General features: G+C 45.8%; 1 protein-coding gene and 1 long non-coding RNA gene across 2 annotated transcripts in view; both read right to left on the reverse strand.

Moving 5' to 3' along the window:
- CHRNB2 (cholinergic receptor nicotinic beta 2 subunit) overlaps positions 1–9,427 on the reverse strand; it is a 36,976-nt gene extending 27,549 nt beyond the window's left edge. The window contains exon 1 of the mRNA XM_042441209.1: positions 8,886–9,427. Within this exon, the coding sequence (XP_042297143.1) occupies positions 8,886–8,949 (64 nt within the window). The 5' untranslated portion in view covers positions 8,950–9,427. The remainder of the gene's footprint in view (positions 1–8,885) is intronic.
- A 5,093-nt stretch (positions 9,428–14,520) lies between these two features.
- On the reverse strand, positions 14,521–19,012 carry LOC121915794. Its single transcript, XR_006100746.1, has 3 exons — positions 18,015–19,012; positions 17,813–17,933; positions 14,521–14,763 (listed from the first exon to the last, which is right to left on the reverse strand). It is a non-coding gene; the product is annotated as an uncharacterized LOC121915794 (long non-coding RNA).
- Between the last annotated feature and the right edge of the window lie 1,151 nt (positions 19,013–20,163).

Consider the following 20,163-nt stretch of genomic DNA (forward strand, 5'->3'; position numbering starts at 1 on the left):
GACACAATATTCCAGGTGGGGCCTGAGCAAAGCATAATAGAGTGGCACTATTACTTCTCCTGATCTAGACACTATACTTTTATTGATGCAGCTTAAAATTGCATTGGCCTTTTTAGCTGCTGCGTCGCACTGTTGACTCATGTTCAACTTATGGTCTACTTGGACTCCTAGATCCCTTTCACACTTGGTTTCATTCAGCCAGGTGTCCCCCATCCTATATCTGTGCATTTCATTTATCCATCCTAAGTGCAGTACCTTACATTTGTTATCTTGTCACTCACACCTACCGGAGGGAACCTCACTACTCAGAAGAAGCATTCCTTCTTTCACATTTGAGAATCCAGTCTCAGCTACCAGCAAAGAAGAGGATGCTTCTTCTGTCCCACTTCTAATACTCTCTCAGGAGAGAAAACAAAGCAAGCAAGCTTCCATCCCCTTCAGAATTATCCGCTTCTTCATATACAGATTTGATCAATGCATTCACCGTTCATCCATTCATTCGTCTTATTTGTATGCAAGTTTAATCAATGCATGAAATGGTTTGTTTTTTGCATTGCATTGCTCTCCCATAGCAACAGCCCCGATTATGAAGTGAAAGGGAATATTTCTTTACACATGAGCGAAAGCCTTCTGTCTTCCCCCTGACCCCTCTTTCTCATCATTCTTCTAACAGAAAAAAGAAATGTGTTCACACACAGCAATGAAGAGCAGAAGAAAAACAAGACGGGAGAGTGACAGACAGTTCTTCTCCAAACCTTGAGCGGTGAAGAGTGGCCATTGTCCATAGGTTACAATGGGGAAATAGCTGGGTTTCCATATGATATTTCTTTTTATGCTACTGTTCTCCATCACAATTGGTCCCCATTTCCATCTTTGCACCTTTTCCTATTGCTGTGCCAGAACTTGGCAAGTTACGCTCTAAAGTAATTTTTGCCTGTTAACTTATTGTAGCATTTTACAAGGAATTCACTGTTGGTACTTATTGCAACATTTCACAAAATTTTCTGACATACACACACATCCATCCATCCCTATTCACTAGGGTTAGGGGTACAAGACCCCTGTGAATATGGGAAAACTGCAAATAACAAAAACACTATGTTTTTACCTGAAAGGACCCTTCTCTAGGAATCTCTAGGTCCTCCAGGGCAACTTTGTGGTCAACGTCCGACAGACACTGACCGGAGGACCTACAAAGCCCTAGTAGAGTCTTCTCTCTAGGGATCTCTAGGTCTTTCAGTGCAACTTTTAGTTAAAGTTGACCATAGAGTTGTAATGGAGGACTTAGATATTCCTAGAGAGAACATATTAATCAAATCCAGAAATATCAAAGCTGCAGATATGGAGGGATGAGTGTGTGTGTGTGTGTGTGTGTGTGTGTGTGTGTGTGTGTGTATATATATATTGAGATTTATAAATGGCATAACATTGAAAATTTCCGAAAGATTTCTGTCAAAATGCTTCCTAGAATGAAACTTTGCTGCACCCTCGCCCTGAAATTTAGTGCGGCTGCATCACTTGTAGTTCAACATTTCCAAGCTCTGTCTTGACCACTTCTCTTCCCAATCCCCGCTCTCTCCAACAATGTCAACCCCGGCCTTCACTAAATGGCTCATTTTACTCATACTGAGAGTCTGTGCTTCCATCATTTGGGGAATGGGAACAACATACAGATCGTGGTGCATCCCCCTCATTAATCTCCCACCTTTCCATCTTCCAGTAATATGGTTGCATGGCATGAGAAATGGATTTGTCAGCCAGGGAACGGCATTTGAAGTCCTTATGCAAAACAGTGTGCTGTAGTGGTTTGAGCCTTGGACTATAACCTTGGAGACCAGAGTTTGATTCCCTGCTTGGCCATACAAGCCTACTTGGAGGGATCTTGGCTGAGTCACACACTCTCAGCCCCAGGTTCACCTTAGGGTCACCATAATTCAGAAATGGCTTAAAGGCACACAGTTATAATACTGCCACTCTATTCTGCTCTGGTCAGGCCCCACCTGGAAAACTGTGTCCAGTTCTGGGCCTCACAATTCAAAAAGGATGTTGAGAAACTGGAGTATGTCCAAAGGAGGGTGACTAAAATGGTGAAGGGTCTGGAAACCACAAAGCCCTATGAGAAACGCCTTAGGGAGCTGGGGATGTTTAGCCTGGAGAAGAGAAGGTTAAGAGGTGATATGATAGCCCTGTTTAAATATTTGAAGAGATGTCATATTGAGGAGGGAGCTAGCTTGTTTTCTGCTGCTCCAGAGAATAGGACACAATGGAGCAATGGATGCAAGCTCCAGGAAAAAAGATTCCAGCTCAACATTAGGAGGAACCTCCTGAGAGTAAGGGCTGTTCGACAGAGGAACACACTCCTTCCTCGGAGATTGTGGTGGAGTCTCCTTCCTTAGAGGTCTTTAAGCAGAGGCTGGATGGCCATCTGTCGGTGATGCTTTGATAGAGAGTTCCTGCATGGCAGAATGGGGTTGGACTGGATGGCCCTTGGGGTCTCTTCCAATTCTATGAATTTAGATTCCTCAGCCAAAGGACTCTGCTACACCCCCAAACTACAACCCCATGGTACCCTATGTGGATCCACAGCAGTTAAAATGGAATGATAGCACTATATAATTGACAAACATGAAAGGGGCCAGGTGATAAAGAATACTTTTCTTTTTTGTCTTAAGAACTGATGTTCATTTGAGAAGAGAATATTCAACTAGAAGGCAGCTCTGTATGTTTCCGTGTGGTGCATGCAGTCTGGTCCTAGCCATGTTGTCTCAAGAACCTTGGACCACTCAAAGTGATGATGGTGGCAGCGGTAGTTATTTTAATACTTTACATTATGCCTCATGGCAATAAAGGGAATCAAGGTGATGAAACCACAGCAGTTAAAATGGAATGATAACACTATACTTGATAAATGTGAAAGGGCTCTCCCCTTGTCTCCTTTGTTTTGCTTTTCACGAATGCTCAGAGTATAGGATGTTGGAGGCAGCTGCTGTTTACCTTGTCTGCTGTAGTCATGTCCACATGGCTACAGTGGGATCGGCTTGAGCAAAGTCCCATTCTTTCCCAGCTCAAGCTTTGTTGCATTGCTTACTGCAGATATGCTGCTGCAACGTGATACCAAAAGCCTATGTGTCCCCAGCTCTCCTTCACCATCCTCCCAATGCTGACGCTACTAAAAAATAAAACCCTTCAAACCTGAAAGAAGATAAGGAAAAGAGACCTGAGTGGGCCTAAATAGCCTTTATCGGAAGATTGGCTGTCAGTGGCTCTTTTATCTGAGGTATGGCTACAATCTTTTAAATCAAATTGAGATTTAAAATAAATAGATTTGTTGTTGTTGTTGTGTACCCTCGGGTCGTTTCTGATTAAAGGTCATGGGTTTTTCTTGGCAAGTGTCTTCAGAAGGGGTTTGCCATTGCCATCCTCTGAGGCTGAGAGTGTGTGACTTGACCAAGGTCACTCAGTGCGATTACATGGCAGGGCTGGGATTCGAACCCTGGTCTCCAGAGTCATAGTCCAATGCTCAAACCGCTACACCACACTGGCTCTAATAAACAGATTACTTTAATCTAATTGGCTAAATCTTGTCACAGCGCTCCTAATGATTATTACTGTATTTAATGTTTACGCCATGTGCTCCAGATATTCAAGGCATGCCATGTTTAGAGGTTTGAAGGTTGGACTAGGACTGAGTCCCATCCGGCCTTGGAAACCCAATGGAAGACACACTTTCTCAGCCTCAATGCCAAAAAATGTCCTCGGAAGAAATCTTGCCAAGCCAACCCTAGGATAGGGTTGCCGTAAGTCAAGAGGTCCAAAACATAGTGTGGAAATAATCCAGTTTGAGACTACTTTAACTGCCCTATCTCAATGCTAGGAAAGTCTTCGAACTGTAGTTTTGTGAGACATTTAGCCTTCTCTGTCAGAGAGCTCTGAGGACAATAAACTACAACTCCCAGGATTCCCTAGCACTGAGCCAGGGCAGTCAAAGCGGTCTCAAAGTGGACTATTTCTGTGGTGTGTTTTGGACCAGAGTTGACTTGAAGGCATGTAACAACATGCTCTTTATTTCAGTCATCCTTATCACAGTTGATCCTGTTCTTCTACATCATCATCATCATCGTCATCATCATCATCATCACCCCAATTGAGCTTGGCTGGGATTCATGTGGTGTTGAAACTGAAATGGCGCTCTTTGTCCCTCACCCTTTGCTCATGACTAAATGCTGGAGGGCAGCAGAAAAATCCAAAGTCGCTCCAGTTCTTTGTGCTTTCTCTTTGCCAGCTGCCTTCACCGTGTGCCAGCCTTTTCTCTATGCCAAACTTCCCTCTCGTTTCGGGGAGGTTCGGTGTCCATCCTCTCCCCTGCAGCAATACACATTTCAGCACAATTCCTCTCGACAAGCCTGAGAATGGATAGGGTTTAAGTTGCTCTTGAGACTTGGCACGCTTTGACCGTCTTTGATTCCCTGCATGTAGATGGCACAATGGAAATGAACTACCGCAGCGTTGGCAGCGTTCTGCTTATAAGCACGTGCCGCCAGATCCTGCTCAACAAGCGGTTTATAAGGCTAGGAGTAATGTGGCAAGGCTAGGAGTCTCTAAGGTGGGAAAATGTTTCTCCCCTTGTTCCCCCCTTTTGTACCCGCTCTTATGCCCAGTTAGATTGGAGAAAAGGCCTAGCCTGTGCCCTATTTTGTTCGCTGTGTGGTCAACTGGATGCCCACAAGCAAGACTGTAGTACAGGAGTGCCCTTCTGTTCAATTCCCCCAGGGATGATGGATTAGAGATAGACTGCCTCTGAACAAGGAGTATCCATTCCTAACTATCGCTGAATCAGATCATTCTCTCTCATTCATAATTCTGTAAACACAGAGGCCCAGCATATATCTCAATGGGAAACCCATGAGCACATGTTAATTCAGTAGTAAGCAATCACCTTCTTCTCTCCTCCAGCAACTGGTAGACTGAGTTCAAATCCTTTCCAGTCCTGGAGAGAGCCACAAGTAGCCTCAGGCTTATTACCCCCCACAATGGGGCCAGAGAGGCAGCGTATTTTAGACAGATGGGAAGATTCCCCTGTTCAGGACTCATAGAATCCTAGAGTTGGAAGAGACCCCAAGGGCCACCCAGTCCAACCCCATTCTGCCATGCAGGAAATCTAAATCAAACCATCCCTGACAGATGGCCATCCAGCCTCTGTTTAAAGGCCTCTAAGGAAGGAGACTCCATCACTCTCTGAGAGAGTGTCTTCCACTGTCGAACAGCCCTTACTGTCAGGAGGTTTCTCCTTATGTTGAACTGGAATCTCTTTTCCTGCAGCTTGTATCCATTGCTCCAGGTCCTAGTCTCTGGAGCAGCAGAAAACAAGCTTGCTCCCTCCTCAATATGACATCCCTTCAAATATTTAAACAGGGCTATCATATCACCCCTTAACCTTCTCTTCTCCAGGCTAAACATCCTCAGCTCCTTACGTCGTTCCTCATAGGGCATGGTTTCCAGTCCCTTCACCATTTTAGTCACCCTCCAGTTTCTCAATGTGCTTTTTGAATTGTGGTGCCCAGAACTGGACACAATATTCCAGGTGGGGCCTGATCAAAGCAGAATCGAGTGGCACTATTACTTCCCTTGATCTCTAGACACTATACTTCTATTGATGCAGCCTAGAATCGCATTGGCCTTGTTAGCTGCTGCATCAGAATCTAACTCTGTGGCTATAACAGTAAGAGTTAAAGGGAAGGCATTCAAAGTAGTTGACAGTTGCCGTTTCACACAAGAGGGGATGGACTTTGTGTCAGCAAAAGACATAGACAAACAATCAGAAAATAACCCAGGGAGGAGACAGTACTATGGAGGTGGGATCATAAGACAGCTGTAAATACCCAGGACAACAGTAATAGCAGGACATCTCGCTATTGAGTTTTCTAATAAGTGGTGCTACACATCCCCCCATGTTGTGCTTTTATTTGTTGTTGTTCTTGTTTTTGTGTGAGTTCAAGTTCTTTTGACTTATAGTGACCCAAAAGTGAAGCTATCATGGGGTTTTCTTGGCAGGATTGGTTCAGAGGAGGTTTGCCATGGCCTTCCCCTGAGGCTGAGAGAGTGTGACTTACCCAAAAGTCACCCAGTGGGTTTCATGGCCACGCTGAGATTCGAACCCTGGTCTCCAGAGTCACAGTCTGGCATTCAAACCATTACATAATGCTGGCTCTCTACACCACTTAATTCCCTTGTTTTTATTGTATTTTAACACTGTCTCCTAACTGTGCTGAATTGCCCCAGTTTTCTGGTTACTTTGGAATTCATTTGGAATTAACCAATTACTTTGGGTCTAATTCTGATGAGAAAGGCGAGACTCTTAAATACAACTGACAACAAATTATGATGGTTATGATTATGATTGTGATTATTACTACAGTAAATTTGTGTTCGGTATGTCTGTTGGCATCTCCAGAATTGCACCCTTTGCGTTGTGGGATTTTACTCTCTAGTTCATCCTCTCCCAACTTGCTGACCTGCAGATATTCCACACTGCAACTCTCATCCTCCCCACATAGCTTGGCAGAAGATCATGGGAGCTGAAATCCCATTCACCTGGAGGGCAGATATAGGAAGAGGGAGGCCGCTTGGCTGCTACAGCTAAGGAATTACCACCTTATCCATGTCTGTGAAGTTGAAGGCTTTCATGGCTGGCATCCATAGTTTTTTGTGGGTTTTTCGGGCTCTGTGGCCAAGTTCTAGAAGACTTTATTCCTGACGTTTCGCTGGCATCTGTGGCTGGCATCTCCAGAGAATAACTCTTCTAGAACATGGCCATATAGCCCGAAAAACCCACAAAGAACTATATTTCTGTTTGCTTTGTGAGAAATCCCTCTTATATTGTGGCTGTCCCCAAGGCTGCTTGCAATTTTTATATAAAAACAACAACAACATGGTACATTAAGAGAAACAAAAAATGCAGCAACCCCTGAATTAATTCCAGGCCTGGGTTAGACCCATCCTCTGCCAAGAAAGCCAAATGCCAAGTACAGTTGGCCCTCCATATCCACGCATACTTGATCCACAAATTTCAACCATCCATAGTTTGAAAATATTCAAAAATATATATACATTCTAAAAAGCAACGCTTGATTCTGACGTTTTGTACAAGGAATACCATTTTACTATGATGTTGTATTTAATGGGCATCCACAGATTTTGGTATCCATGGGGGGGGGGGTCTTGGAACCAAACTCCAACGGACACCAAGGGCCCACTGTAAATACTGGTGCTCCAGGTAGATCCGTTATCTTTTCCAACAGCCCCTGTGTGCTTTAGCAATCACAACCAATTTCTCCAAGAAGGCCTGACTGTACAAAACATTGGCTCATCTGTCCCTTGTGCTGATACCTGAAGCTCCCCTGGTCTTGTGTCCAGAGAATCTGGAAACATATGGCTTGCTCCTTCCCTCCCTCCCTTCCCCATCCATATGAACCGCTTATGAACTTTTAACCGCATGCAACTGGGCAGGATAAGATGGACCATCAGGCAGAGCCAGTGCTGCAGTATCTTGGGTTCCCCTGGAGAAACCTTCCCAGTGTAAACAGTTATGCCTATTCAATAACCTATTTTCTCAAACAGACATGCACCACTAAGTGTGTCTGGCTACATGGACTCCATTTCAGGAGGGGGGTAGGAAAGTGATCTCTCCCTTTCTCGCCTCTTGCCAGACACACTTTTTAAGGAGGGGGAAATTTGGCTGTGAGATGCCACCCACCCATCCAAAGCCATCCATGAAGGGAGGAGATGGCGAGCAGAACCGCTCCATTGCTAAGCCAGCGGAGGCCTGTCGCCAGGTGGGGGGGGGACCTCTATCCAGATGAGTGGCTGACGTATATTCAAGAACGTAATGTAGAGACACAATTAAAAATAGAATCAGATTTGCAGCTGGCCGACAACTCCCCTCTGCTCACTCACTTTTCTGAGTCAAGCAAATCCCTGCAGTGGGGGGTTATTGTTATTACAGAATCATGCAATCATAGAGTTGGAAGAGACCTCAAGGGCCATCCAGTCCATTAGTATTATCACTATTGGGTTGTTAATGGCAGAGAGAAGCACCCAAAGATCAAATCATAGAAACACAGAGTTGGAAGAGACCACAAGGGCCACAAGAATCTGTCAGAACCAACAGTTCAGATTTCCAGTGTTCAGTCAGTCAAGCTTTGTAGGTGAAACAAAAAGCTTTCGTTGGAGATGTCAGAAACAGCAACTATCAGAACCACCTCTTGGTCAGAAATAAAGATTCACAGACACACACACACACACACACAAACACACAAACACACAAATAATAAAGGCAGTTGAATTGGACAGAATCATAAAATCCTAGAGTTGGAAGAGACCACAAGGGCCACCCAGTCCATTAGTATTATAGAATCATAGAATCGTAGAGTTGGAAGACACTGCAAAGGACATCCGGTCCAACCCCCTGCCATGCAGGAAATCGAAATCAAAGCATCCCCGACATATTAAGCCTCTGCTTAAAGACCTCCAAAGAAGGAGACTCCACTACACTCTGAGGGAGTGTGTTCCATTGTCGAACAGTCCTTACTGTCAGGAAGTTCCTCCTCATGCTGAGGTGGAATCTCTTTTCCTACAGCTTGCATCCATTGTTCCGGGTCCTGTTCTCTGGAGCTTCAGAAAACAAGCTTGCTCCTTCCTCAATATGACATCCCTTCAAATATTTAAACAGGGTTGCCAGTCACAGACAGAAATACCCAAAAGCAGAATCCTAGAATCCTAGAGCTGGAAGAGACCGCAAGGGCCACCCAGTTCAACCCCCTGCCAAGCAGCAACACACAATCAAAGATATCTGGGGAGAAAAAGGCCTGCTGGGGAGGATTACTTACTTCTCAAGATTCCCAAAAAACAGAGGCAGATGAGGAGAGCCATGGAGGCGGGTGGCTGAGGCATCTTCTGACTCAAGGCAGACTCATTTCCTCTTTCCTCCCCCCCCACCCGCTTTGATGTGGGGGGGACAAAAATCACAGCACCAAGTCTTCAATGCTGATGATTTCCTTTGGCAGCCAGGCTTGGAAGAAGAAGAAGAAGAAGAAGAAGAAGAAGAGAGACTGTGGGAAGAGGCAATGGGGCAGAATGTAGAATGGAGGCTTCTCCCAGAGAGGGATAGATGGGGGGAATGGGGAAATGCTTTCAATCTCTCCCTAGAAATGCCCTCCAAGCCCCCTTTGCAGTCTTGGGTCCTTCATGAAGTCAGAGGCGCTGTCCCTGGTGCTGAAATCCCAATCAGGAGGGCAGTCGAGGCGGTGCAGTGCTGTCCCTGGTGCTGAAAGCTCCTTGCCGCTGTCCCTGGTGCTGAAACGCCTCTGGCTGTAGGCAAGGGCCATGCGCAAAGACTGGGACACCCCTCTCTCTGCCTCGACCGCCCACCTCTTTCCCAGCCACCCCTCCCCTGTCTGGCTCTGGGAAGACAATAGCACAGGAGGAAGGTTAGAGCCCAGGCGAGACAGCCCAGGAGGGGAGGGAAAGAGCTGGAGCTGAGCACAGATGCTCCCCTGGCTTTCCCTCTCCGCCTCTCTCTGGCTGCCTTGGCATCCCTCCTCTCCTTGACGCAGGAACAGAGAGAGAGAGGAGGGAGACCAAAACAGGGAAAGGTCTGGGAACTATAAAGCCCTAGGAGGAGCAGCTTAGGGAGCTGGGGATGTCTAGCCTGGAGAAGAGCCTGGTTAAGGGGTGGCACTGATGGTGGCTTCCTCTCTAGTGCCTTGGCATCCCTCCTCATAGAATCATAGAATTCTTTCCTTGATTCAGCAAGAGAGAGAGAAAGAGAGAGAGAGAGAGACCATATTAGGGAAAGGTCTGGAAACTATAAAGCCTTAGAGGAGCAGCTTAGGGAGGTGGGGGTGTCTAGCCTGGAGAAGAGAAGGTTAAGGGGTGTCATTGATGGTGGATTCCCCTCCAGTGCCAACTGTCAGGGTGCTTTGTGAGTTCCTGCATGGCAGGGGTTGGACTGGATGGCCCTTGGGGTCTCTTCCAGCTCTAGGGCTGTAGGATTTTATGAAAGAGAGGGAAGAAAATGCTCAGCAGTTGATGAACTGGCTCTATGCTGCTTCTGGACCAGTGTCCCCCAACCCTTGGGACCTCTCTGATCCCCCCAGAGTGACTCCTAGGGGCAGCAGCTCTTCTTTTTGCAGTGTTGGGAAGTAGACGTCAGTAAGGGAGAGAGGACTGCACCAGAACAGAGCATTGTCAGGGGACTGAGCTATGCTGAGATCTCCTGACAAAGCAAGGGGCTAGCAGCCAGTGGTGCTGTGGTTATCATAGAAAGTATATCATAGAGTTGGAAGAGCCCAGAGACAGGAGAGATGGACCTCCAGAGAGAGAGGTCGCCAGGGTAATGTATACGTTTGGGAATAGGGGTTATTTTTTTAATGTGTGGACATAAAGGTGCAAGAGAGGGACATTGAATACCATATATACTCAACTATAAGTCAACCTCATATATAAGTCAAGGGCAGGTTTGGGACAAACTTATAGATTTTGCTATGACCCGTGGATAAGTCGAGGGCAAAACCTGGGGACATGTAACAAAGGATCTAAAGGATGGAGCAAAGGAAAACAAGGTCAAAATACTTGCAAAATTCCAGCAGGAATAACTGTTTGTGCTCATCTGGAAGGCTGGAAGGGATGAGAGAGCAGAAGGGGGTTTGGTGCTGCCAGGACACTCTTGCTTTTCACCAGGGAATGGTTCTTTTTCTGCTAAGGGCTAAAGTACAGTACTGTAGTTACATTGACCTGTTGATAAGTCGACTCAAGTTTTTGGGGTCAATTTTTTGGCTAAAATTTTTAAAGTTACCATATATACTCATGTATAAGTCTAGTAATTTAGGTCAAAACCTTGACCCCAAAAACCTTAGTCGACTTATCAATGTAACTACTGTACTTTAGGCCTTAGCAGAAAAAGAACCATTCCTTGGTGAAAAGCAAGATTGTACTCTGTCCTGGCAGTATTGTATCTTAACTCTTATTTAAAAGAAGGCACCATCCTCTGGTGAAAAGCAAGAGTATAATATGTGAAGCACCGACTCCCTCTACTCTCTCATTCATCCAGTCTTAAGAGTAAGCGCAAAGCCTTATGACTGCTGGACTTTCGTAAGTTCTTTAACATTGTTTTGCTTTGCTTCATCCTTTAGATCCTTTGCTATGTTTACCCTCGACATATCCATGGCTCCTAGCAAAATGCATAATTTTGGCCCCCAAACCTGCCCTCGACTTATACATGGGGTTGACTTACTATATAGTCATGTAGATACAGTATACATACAGTACTCTAATTTTCTGCTTGTACTAAGTGTGTGTCTGTAAATAAATGAGAGACAGGAGGGAGACTGAACACTCCGCAGCAGCCTCCTTCCAATCAAATGCACTGCAAATCTACAAGGCTACAACTTGCATCAGTCCCAGCTGTCTGGGAATAATGCACATTTTAATCCAGCCAGCACACCTGGTGGCATCAGTTTGAGGAAGGCTGCACTACAGTGTATGTGTATGTGGGTGTGTTTGTGTGTTTGCAAAGTGAGGTAGTATAGCTGTTCTCCACCTTGAGTCTCTATATTGGGAGAAAAGTGGGATCTAAGAATATCATCATCATCAGGAAATTGTAGGATGGCCTTTGCCAGCAATGATGCCAATTCCTTGTGCACCCAGACAAGTCCTGGGAATGCGGTGTTGCATTTATTCTCTGTGTGTTTCACTTGTGAAAGCAATGGTGACCTTTTTGCTTCTGTTTTAATCGGGAAATCCAGTCCTCTGAGCAGAACATAGGGAGTGTTGCAGCAAAACCCTTGTCCAGAGAAAGAGGGTTGGTGAGCAGGCTAGATTTAGAGCCAGTGAGATGCCAACATGGTTTCATTTAGGTCAGGCAGGGCTTAACCCACAAAAGGGCCCAGGTGGGATGGGGAACAGCTGTCTGACCGTGTTGAGGGGGCAGTATATTTGCCTTCCAGTCGCCTTCCAACTTATGGCAGCCCTGTGAATTTCATAGGGTCTTCTTAGGCAAGGAATATGCAGAAATGGTTTCGCTGTCAGCAAAATTCATAGAATCCTAGAGTTGGGAGAGACTGCAAGGGCCATCCAGTCCAATCCCATTCTCCATGCAGGAACTCTCAGTCAAAGCATCCCTGACAGATGGCCATCCAGCCTCTGTTTGAAGACCTCCAAAGAAGGAGACTTTTTAGCTGCCGCATTGCACTCTTGACTCATGTTCAACTTGTGCTCTACTTGGACTCCTAGATCCCTTTCACACATAGTTTCATTCAGCAAGGTGTCACCCATCCTATATCTGTGCGTTTCATTTTTCTGCCCTCAGTGCAGTACCTTACATGTCTCTTTCCCAATGGCTGTGTCTTTGTTCACAAATGACCATTGTTAAAACTGGAGTTGCTATTTCATTTCCATATACAAAGGATTTTGAATTTGAATTGACATTCTCTGGGAATTCCGCTTAGGGTGGAAAAATGAAATGCGCAGATGGGGGACACCTGGCTGAATGAAACTATGTGTGAAAGGGATCTGGGAGTCCAAGTAGACCACAAGTTCAACATGAGCCAACAGTGTGATGCGGCAGCTAAAAAGGCCAATGCTATTTTAGGCTGCATCAATAGAAGTATAGTGTCTAGATTAAGAGAAGTAATAGTGCCACTCTATTCTGCTTTGGTAAGGCCCCACCTGGAATATTGTGTCCAGTTCTGGGCACCACAATTTAAAAAGGATGTTAAGAATGCATCCAGAGGAGGGTGACTAAAATGGTGAAGGGTCTGGAAACCATGAAGCCTTATGAGGAACAACTTAGGGAGATGGGTATGTTATGCCTGGAGAAGAGACAGTTAAAGAATGATATGACAGCCTTGTTTTTTAAGGGGTGTCATACTGAGGATGGAGCAAGCTTGTTTTCTGCTGCTCCAGAGACTAGAACACAGAAGAGTGGATGCAAACTACAGAAAAAGAGTTTCCAGTTCAACATTCGGAGAAACTCCTTGACAGTAAGAACTATTTGACAGTGGAACACACTCCCTCAGAGTTTGTGGCATCTCCTTCTTTGGAGGTCTTTAAGCAGAGGCTGGATGGCCATCTGTTGGGGATGCTTTGACTGAGAGTTCCTGCATGGCAGAATGGGATTGGACTGGATGGCCCATGAGGTCTCTTCCAACTCTATGATTCTATCCTATGATTCTATGAAGTGGGGTGGCAAGACCAATATATTTTAGAGTGTTGGCTTCAGTCCCTTATATATTTATTCTTTAGATATATCACAGTTCAGTCCATTGCCAGTTTCTCCTTGCTGTTTTTTCTGTTTAAAAGCCTCCAAAGAAAGAGACTCCAACAAACTCCAAGGCAGTGTCTTCCACTGTCGAAGAGCTCTTACTGCCAGTTGGTCCTTCTATATGTCGAAGTGGAGCCTCTTTTCCTGGACTTTGCAGGCCCTGCTTCACTGGCGTAGAGCTCTCCGTGTTTGTAGATGGCTGTAGCTAAATCCGACACCCTCTTCCCACACACACTGCCCGCGGTCACCCCACCATCCCCACATGCCAGCTCCTTTCTCCTCCTGCTCTGTGGCTCTTCCCTTCACGCATCATGAGGCATGTTTGCCCGAAAGCATCACGCCTGGATGGCAGGGAAGAGCACATGCCAGACGCTGTCTGCATGGCTGCCCTTGTGCCTCCCTCACCCAAACCCACAATGTCAGAATGGAGGGGGACCAATATCCTTTGAAAAGGGGTCACAGGGGCTGCTTATGTACAGGCAAAAAAGAGGGCATGCGTTAGCCGTTGGTTTGAAAAGAAGAGGAAAGCAATGTGGAGCTGCTGATCCATTGGTTTGGGGCAGAGAGATGGTAGATCCGGAGACCAACGATCAGCAATGGGATTTCTGGGGATTTCATGGATTCTTTCCCCAAACAAGAAGGAGCCAGAGATTCATTTCTGCTTTTGAGAAAACAAAACAAAATGCACTTCTGATGTTAAAACAGAGCAGACATCCCCTGTGTGTGCATATATGCCACAAGTACCATATATATTCAACTGTAAGTCGACATCATGTATAAGTCGAGAGCAGGTTTTGGGGGCATTATGGATTTTGATATGTTTTTACCTGAGAGGGGACCTCTCTAGGAATCTCTAGGTCCTCCAGTGCAACTCTATGGTCAACGTCCGACAGACACTGGCCATAGAACTGCAATGGAGGAGCTACAAAGGCCTAGTAGAGTCTTCTCTCTAGGAATCTCTAGGCCTTTCAGGGCAACTTTTAGTTAAAGTTGATCATAGAGTTACACTGGAGGACCTAGATATTCCTAGGGAGAACATATTAATCAAATTCGTGAACAATCAAATCCGCAAATATCAAAGCCACATATATGGAGGGATGAGTGTATTCAAATAATCAAGTTAAATGCACCCTTACATTTATTCTATCTTTTCTGTTCAGATCTGATGGGAGGAACCACATCAGTAAAACCACAACAACAAATACATTAACTGTGCTATTTATTTGTATCCCAGAAATGGGCAGCTTACAAATTAAAACACATATGGAAGGTTACATATAAGATGTTATTGCAAAATATAATGAAAGCCTGGAATTGCAAATTGACTTTGGAAAAGGCACAGTTTTGGAAGACTTTCTCGCAGCGGGAAGGAAACAGCTAAATCGACTCACTGCTTGCTTTGAGAAGAACTTCTCTGAGCCAAAGGCAAGCATATATGGCGGCAACTAAAAAACAAAACAGAAAGGCTTGATTATTACGGTACGATGTTTGGGCTTCCAATATCTTCAGCTCCTCTGAAGAAAATTGAAAGCAGTACCCAAGGTAGCATTTAAGAGAAGATGACAGTTGCCATCCTCTCGGCTGAAATCACGAGGTGTTAAAGTACTAAGTCTATAAATCTAGACATTCTTTCTTTTCTTTTCGCCCCGCATTTTTGTGCCTGATGGTGTTTCTATTCCTGTCACCTACAAATCTCATATGCTTTCCCCCCCTTCTTGCCAACTGTGCTTTGATGATTCAGCATCCTTGGCTTTAATAATTCACAAGAGCCAAGAGTGAGACGATTGTTTAAGGAGAGGAAAGAGGTGTTGGATGTTGGACAGTCCTGCAATGGCAGAAAGATAGTGAAGGATTGATAGTGTAAAGTATGAAGATGCTGCATTGCCTCCCAGCTCACATTCAGTCCCCCCAAATAACACTGCCATCAGGGAAAGGAGAGTTCCTCAAGCAAGCCCTGCAGAACAATCCCTTCCACAAGTAAGCACACTCCAGCTGGGTTTTGAGGACAGGGTCAACATTCAAAATGACCCGAATAAACTGGAAAGCTGGGCCAAAGCTAACAAAATGATATTTATCACGAAGAAATGTTAAGGTACAGCACTTAGGGCAAAAAAACGAAATGCACAGATATAGGATGAGGGACACCTGGCTGAATGAAACTACGTGTGAAAGGATCTAGGAGTCCAAGTAGACCACAAGTTGGACATGAATCAACAGTGTGATGCGGCAGCCAAAAAGGCCATTGCAATTTTAGGCTGCATCAATAGAAGTATAGTGTCTAGATCAAGGGAAGTAATAGTGCCACTCTATTCTTTGGTCAGGCCTCACCTGGAATATTGGGTCCAGTTCTGGGCACCACAATTCAAAAGGACATTGAGAAACTGGAACGTGTGCAAAGGAGGGCGACTCAAATGGTGAAAGGCCTGGAAACCATGCCCTATGAGGAACGACTGAGGGATCTGGGGATGTTTAGCCTGGAGAAGAGAAGGTTAAGAGGTGATATGAGAGCCCTGTTTAAATACTTAAAGGGATGCCATATTGAGGAGGGAGCAAGCTTGTTTTCTGCTGCTCCAGAGAACAGGATCCGGAGCAATGGATGCAAGTTCCAGGAAAAGAGATTCCAGCTCAACATTAGGAGGAACTTCCTGACAGTAAGGGCTGTTCAACAGAGGAACATATTCCCTCAGAAAGAGTGGTGGAGTCTCCTTCTGTGGAGGTCTTCAAACAGAGGCTGGATGGCCATCTGTCAGGGATGCTTTGATTGAGAGTTCCTGCATGGCAGAATGGGGTTGGACTGGATGGCCCTTGGGATCTCTTCCAACTCTACGATTCTATCATGCTATGATTTCTTTTTTTAATTAAATCTTTTGAAATCATTACAAAAATAATAAATCACCACATGCATTACCAACGAAATTTCCAACATAATATACACTACATACATACACATTTCAATACATACCTACTCATCTTTTAACTATACGGCCTTGTGGTTTAACAGTCTATTTGGCAATGATTTCATAGAATCATAGCATTGGAAGAGACTCCCAAGGGCCACCCAGTCCACACAGGAATCAAAGCACTCCCAATGGATGGCCATCCGGCCTGTTTAAAAACCTCCAAAGAAGAAAACTCCACCACACTCCAAGGCAGCATGTTCGACTGTTTCTCTTCCTGAGGCCGAAGATGTGGGGCAAATTTATTCCCCCTCTTCCTCAAAACCAATTTTGTCCTTCCAGTGCATCCCCCCAATCTGCGTGTGAGTGAGTATGCATCTGTGAGTATGCATCCCCTTAGCAATGTGTGAAGATTGCCACAACCTTGCCAGCGGCAGAAAAGGTCACACTGCATCCAGGCAACGGTGCGTTTCGATAATGGATTTTCTGTGTCCGAGGGCAAAGGTGGCAGGGCCCTCAGAGGAGGGAAGGCCGGGGCAGAAGATGCCTTTCGGGGGAAATAAAGAGGAGCGAGATTCCCCTTTCCCTGTGTCCTTTTGCTGAGGCCTTTGTGGCAAGTGGTGGATCCATTGCAGATGGATGAATTAGCAATGTTCCTCGGCGTCTTCAAAACATCTGCTTCAGAATCACATGTGGAAACAGCCATTAATTTGATTACAACAGTCGAACTAGAAAGGCCTCAATGATGGGGGATCTGTCAGAGCCCCGTCTCCAAAAGACTAAGCATAATGCCACATTCACCTATGTACTAAGCATACAGCATTAACATAGTGGGAATGTCAGAGGAAAGAGAGAAGATTCTCAGAAAGATCAGGGACGCACAGATGTATCAGTGATCTTATGCGGGGTCAGCCCCATTGTGAAGCAAAGGGAGAGTTGCCTCAGACAGCAGATACTGTACTGGGAGGTGGCAACAAGGTGTTGGTTGAGAGGTATGCGCCATGCCCCTTGCTTGTTGCTTTATGGGCTTCTTAACTGCTGAATTAACTCATGGAGACTCTATGACTGAGAGACCTCCAAGTTGCCCGATCCTTGGCTGCCTTGCTCAGTTCTTGTAGATTCATTGCTGTGAACTGTCTGATAGAGTCTATCCACCTGGAATGTGATTTTCCTCTTTTCCTACTGCCCTCCACTTTACCAAGCATTATAGTCTTTTCTAGCGAGCCCTTTCTTCTCATGATGTGGCCAAAGTACGACAACCTCTTTCCTTCCAGGTAGAGTTTGGGCCTGATTTGCTCTAGGACCCATCCGTTGATCCACCGACTGCCACATGCCTCCAGAACGGCTGCTGCTGTCCAGTAGCCATTTGGCACAAACAACGCATAAGCAAATACATAAAGCCAACATATAATCATTCATCCACATCTGTTACTTCCTTTCCTGGTTTCTGTAGTCTGTTTATTAAATACCTTTTAATTTTTCTTCTATTTATTATTACGAGCCTCTGTTTTACGTTCTTTTGAGTCTGAACAGACTGTTTGCATCAAAGCTTGCTTCCCATTCTACGCTGAGATAAATGCCAAACACATCTACTCACACGTCTCTTACATTTCCTTCTGCAAAGTTGAAATTAACTTCTGGTCCCAAATATTTCTGTCTTTTCTGCTTCATTGAAATCAGAAAGTTCTCGCCAGCAATGGTACTGGCCACTAAGTGTCCTATAATAAATGAATGAGCAAAACATTTATTTATACTCCTTTTCTGTAATAAAACAGATCGCTTATCTGCCATTCTCTTACCATTAAGAGGTGCTGCCCTCTTTGAAACCATCCTTTCTTTCAGGTTTGACCCTGCTTCTTTCCTTGAGTTGGTAAACTGGTGCCTGGACCACACCAAATCTGGCAATAGGTTCATCTGCATAACCATCTATTCCCTGGTCCTAGAAACCTAGTGAGGCCTGAGACACTGCTTTTATGTCTGCAGGGTTGCTGACCTTTTTTTAGGGCAAAAAGCATGCTGTCTCTTTATCTGGAAAGCACATCATTTGCAGCCAAAATGCAGAGTCACTGGCTCAGGGGGCCATAGGCTTCTCTCTTGAAACGCAAAGGGAGACTGAGGCGTCTCTCACCTTGGCATCCATGGCAACTGGTCCAGAGAGACCCCAGCCAACGCTGGCATAAATATTTCAACACGCCGGCCGGTCTGTGAGCAAAGAAAACTGCCGCCGAGAGGATGGTGCCGGCTTGTTTTCTGCTGCCTCAGAGGGTAGATAGGTGTCATGGTTTTAGGTTCCAGGAATGTGTATCTGGATTGAACATTAGAAGGAACCTTTTGACACGAAGAAGATGGAGCGAGCTTTTTTTCTGCAGCTCCAGAGAAGAGAGCAGGGAGCAATGGATTCAAGGGACAGGGATGCCACTCCAACATTAGGAGGAGGTTTCTGAGACCAATTTGGCAGTGGAATAAGCTTCCTTGGAGAGTGATGCAGTCTCCTCCTTCGGAGGCTTTTAAACAGAGGCCAAGTGGTCATCTGCCAGGAGTGCTTTGACTGTGTATTCCTGCATGGCAGAATGGATGGCTGAGAGAGTGTGACTTGACTAAAGTCACCCATTGGGCTTAATGGTTGAGCAGGGATTCGAACCCAGGCCTCCAGGGCCCAACACTCGAAGCCTTACTCCGCCATTTTCCAACCAAAGGAGGAGCTCCATTTAACAAACAGCCTGAGACCCATCCTTCCAAATTCCCTCGGGATGATATCACTTCACGCGTGACGTCATGAGCCCCCAAAGGGAGGAGCTTCCCGATAGTCATCCCATTGGACGCGCGCGCTCTGACGTCACGGAGAAGCCCCGCCTTTCCTGCCTTCTCTAATTGCCCTCCAAGCCCCGCCCCCGCCGCTGTTCCTGTTCCGCGTTTCTCTCTCCCTTTCCCAGCCCGCTTCAGGGCAAGAGCTAAGCTTCTTCCTTTACTTCCGCCCGGCTCCTGACGTCATTTCCGTGCCTCCCCTAAGGCCGCCATTTTGGATAGGAATTCGAATACGAAGGAAGCGACGCTCTAGGCAAAGTCAAGCGCCTCTGGAGCGCATGGGACTCTATGATACTCTAGGGCAGGAAGTGGAATGAGGTCTAGGAATGCTCCTGCTTCCAACTTCTTTCTTTCAGTCAGGCTCAAAGGGTCCACAAGATCTCTCTACCTATTATATTATTATATTATATAATAATGTATTTATTATAATTATATGGAATAACAGAAAGGATGGGATGGTTTCACCACAGAGCTGCCAGGCCCTAGTGTTCCCCAAACTGTGCCCTTTTTTGGACTTCATCCCCCAGAAGCCTCAGCCATGTGGATTCTGGGAGCTGGAGTCCACAGTGTTTTAAAGGGCACAGTACTGAAAGAAAGAAGTTGGCAGCAGGAGCTTTTGGAGACTCCAGGCTACTTCCTCCTCAGAGGCATTGAGAGGCGTGAAAGCCAGGAGGAAGTAGACTGGAGTCTCCAAAAGCCCCTGCTGCCATTTTCTTTCTTCCAGAGTCTCAAAGGGGCTGCAAGATGTCGCCTCAGACTGATTCTACAGAGGAAGAAGGGTGCAAATGAATGTGTATTATTAATTCTACCATTAAGGGCCCTGTGATGAATGTTTAGGGAAGGCTTTTGCGTTGCGTAGCGCCGCCTTAACCAGGGACAAAGGCCCAAGACACACTGCAGAAACAATGCAGTTTGAGACCGCTCAATGCCAGGGAATTCTGGGAACTGTAGTTCTGAGAGGCATTGAGCCTTCTCTGCCAGAGAACTCTGGTGCCACAATAGACTACAATTCCCAGGATTCCCTAGCGCTGAGCCAGGGCAGTCCAAGCGGTCTCAAGCTGGATGACTTCTCCAGTGTGTTTGGGGCCTAACAGCCTCCCAGGGTAGGAAAGGCATTTGGGGGAGCGTAGGGCCGCTCTAGCC

This window comes from Sceloporus undulatus, chromosome 9, assembly GCF_019175285.1.
Source record: "Sceloporus undulatus isolate JIND9_A2432 ecotype Alabama chromosome 9, SceUnd_v1.1, whole genome shotgun sequence".
Lineage (NCBI taxonomy): Eukaryota > Metazoa > Chordata > Lepidosauria > Squamata > Phrynosomatidae > Sceloporus > Sceloporus undulatus.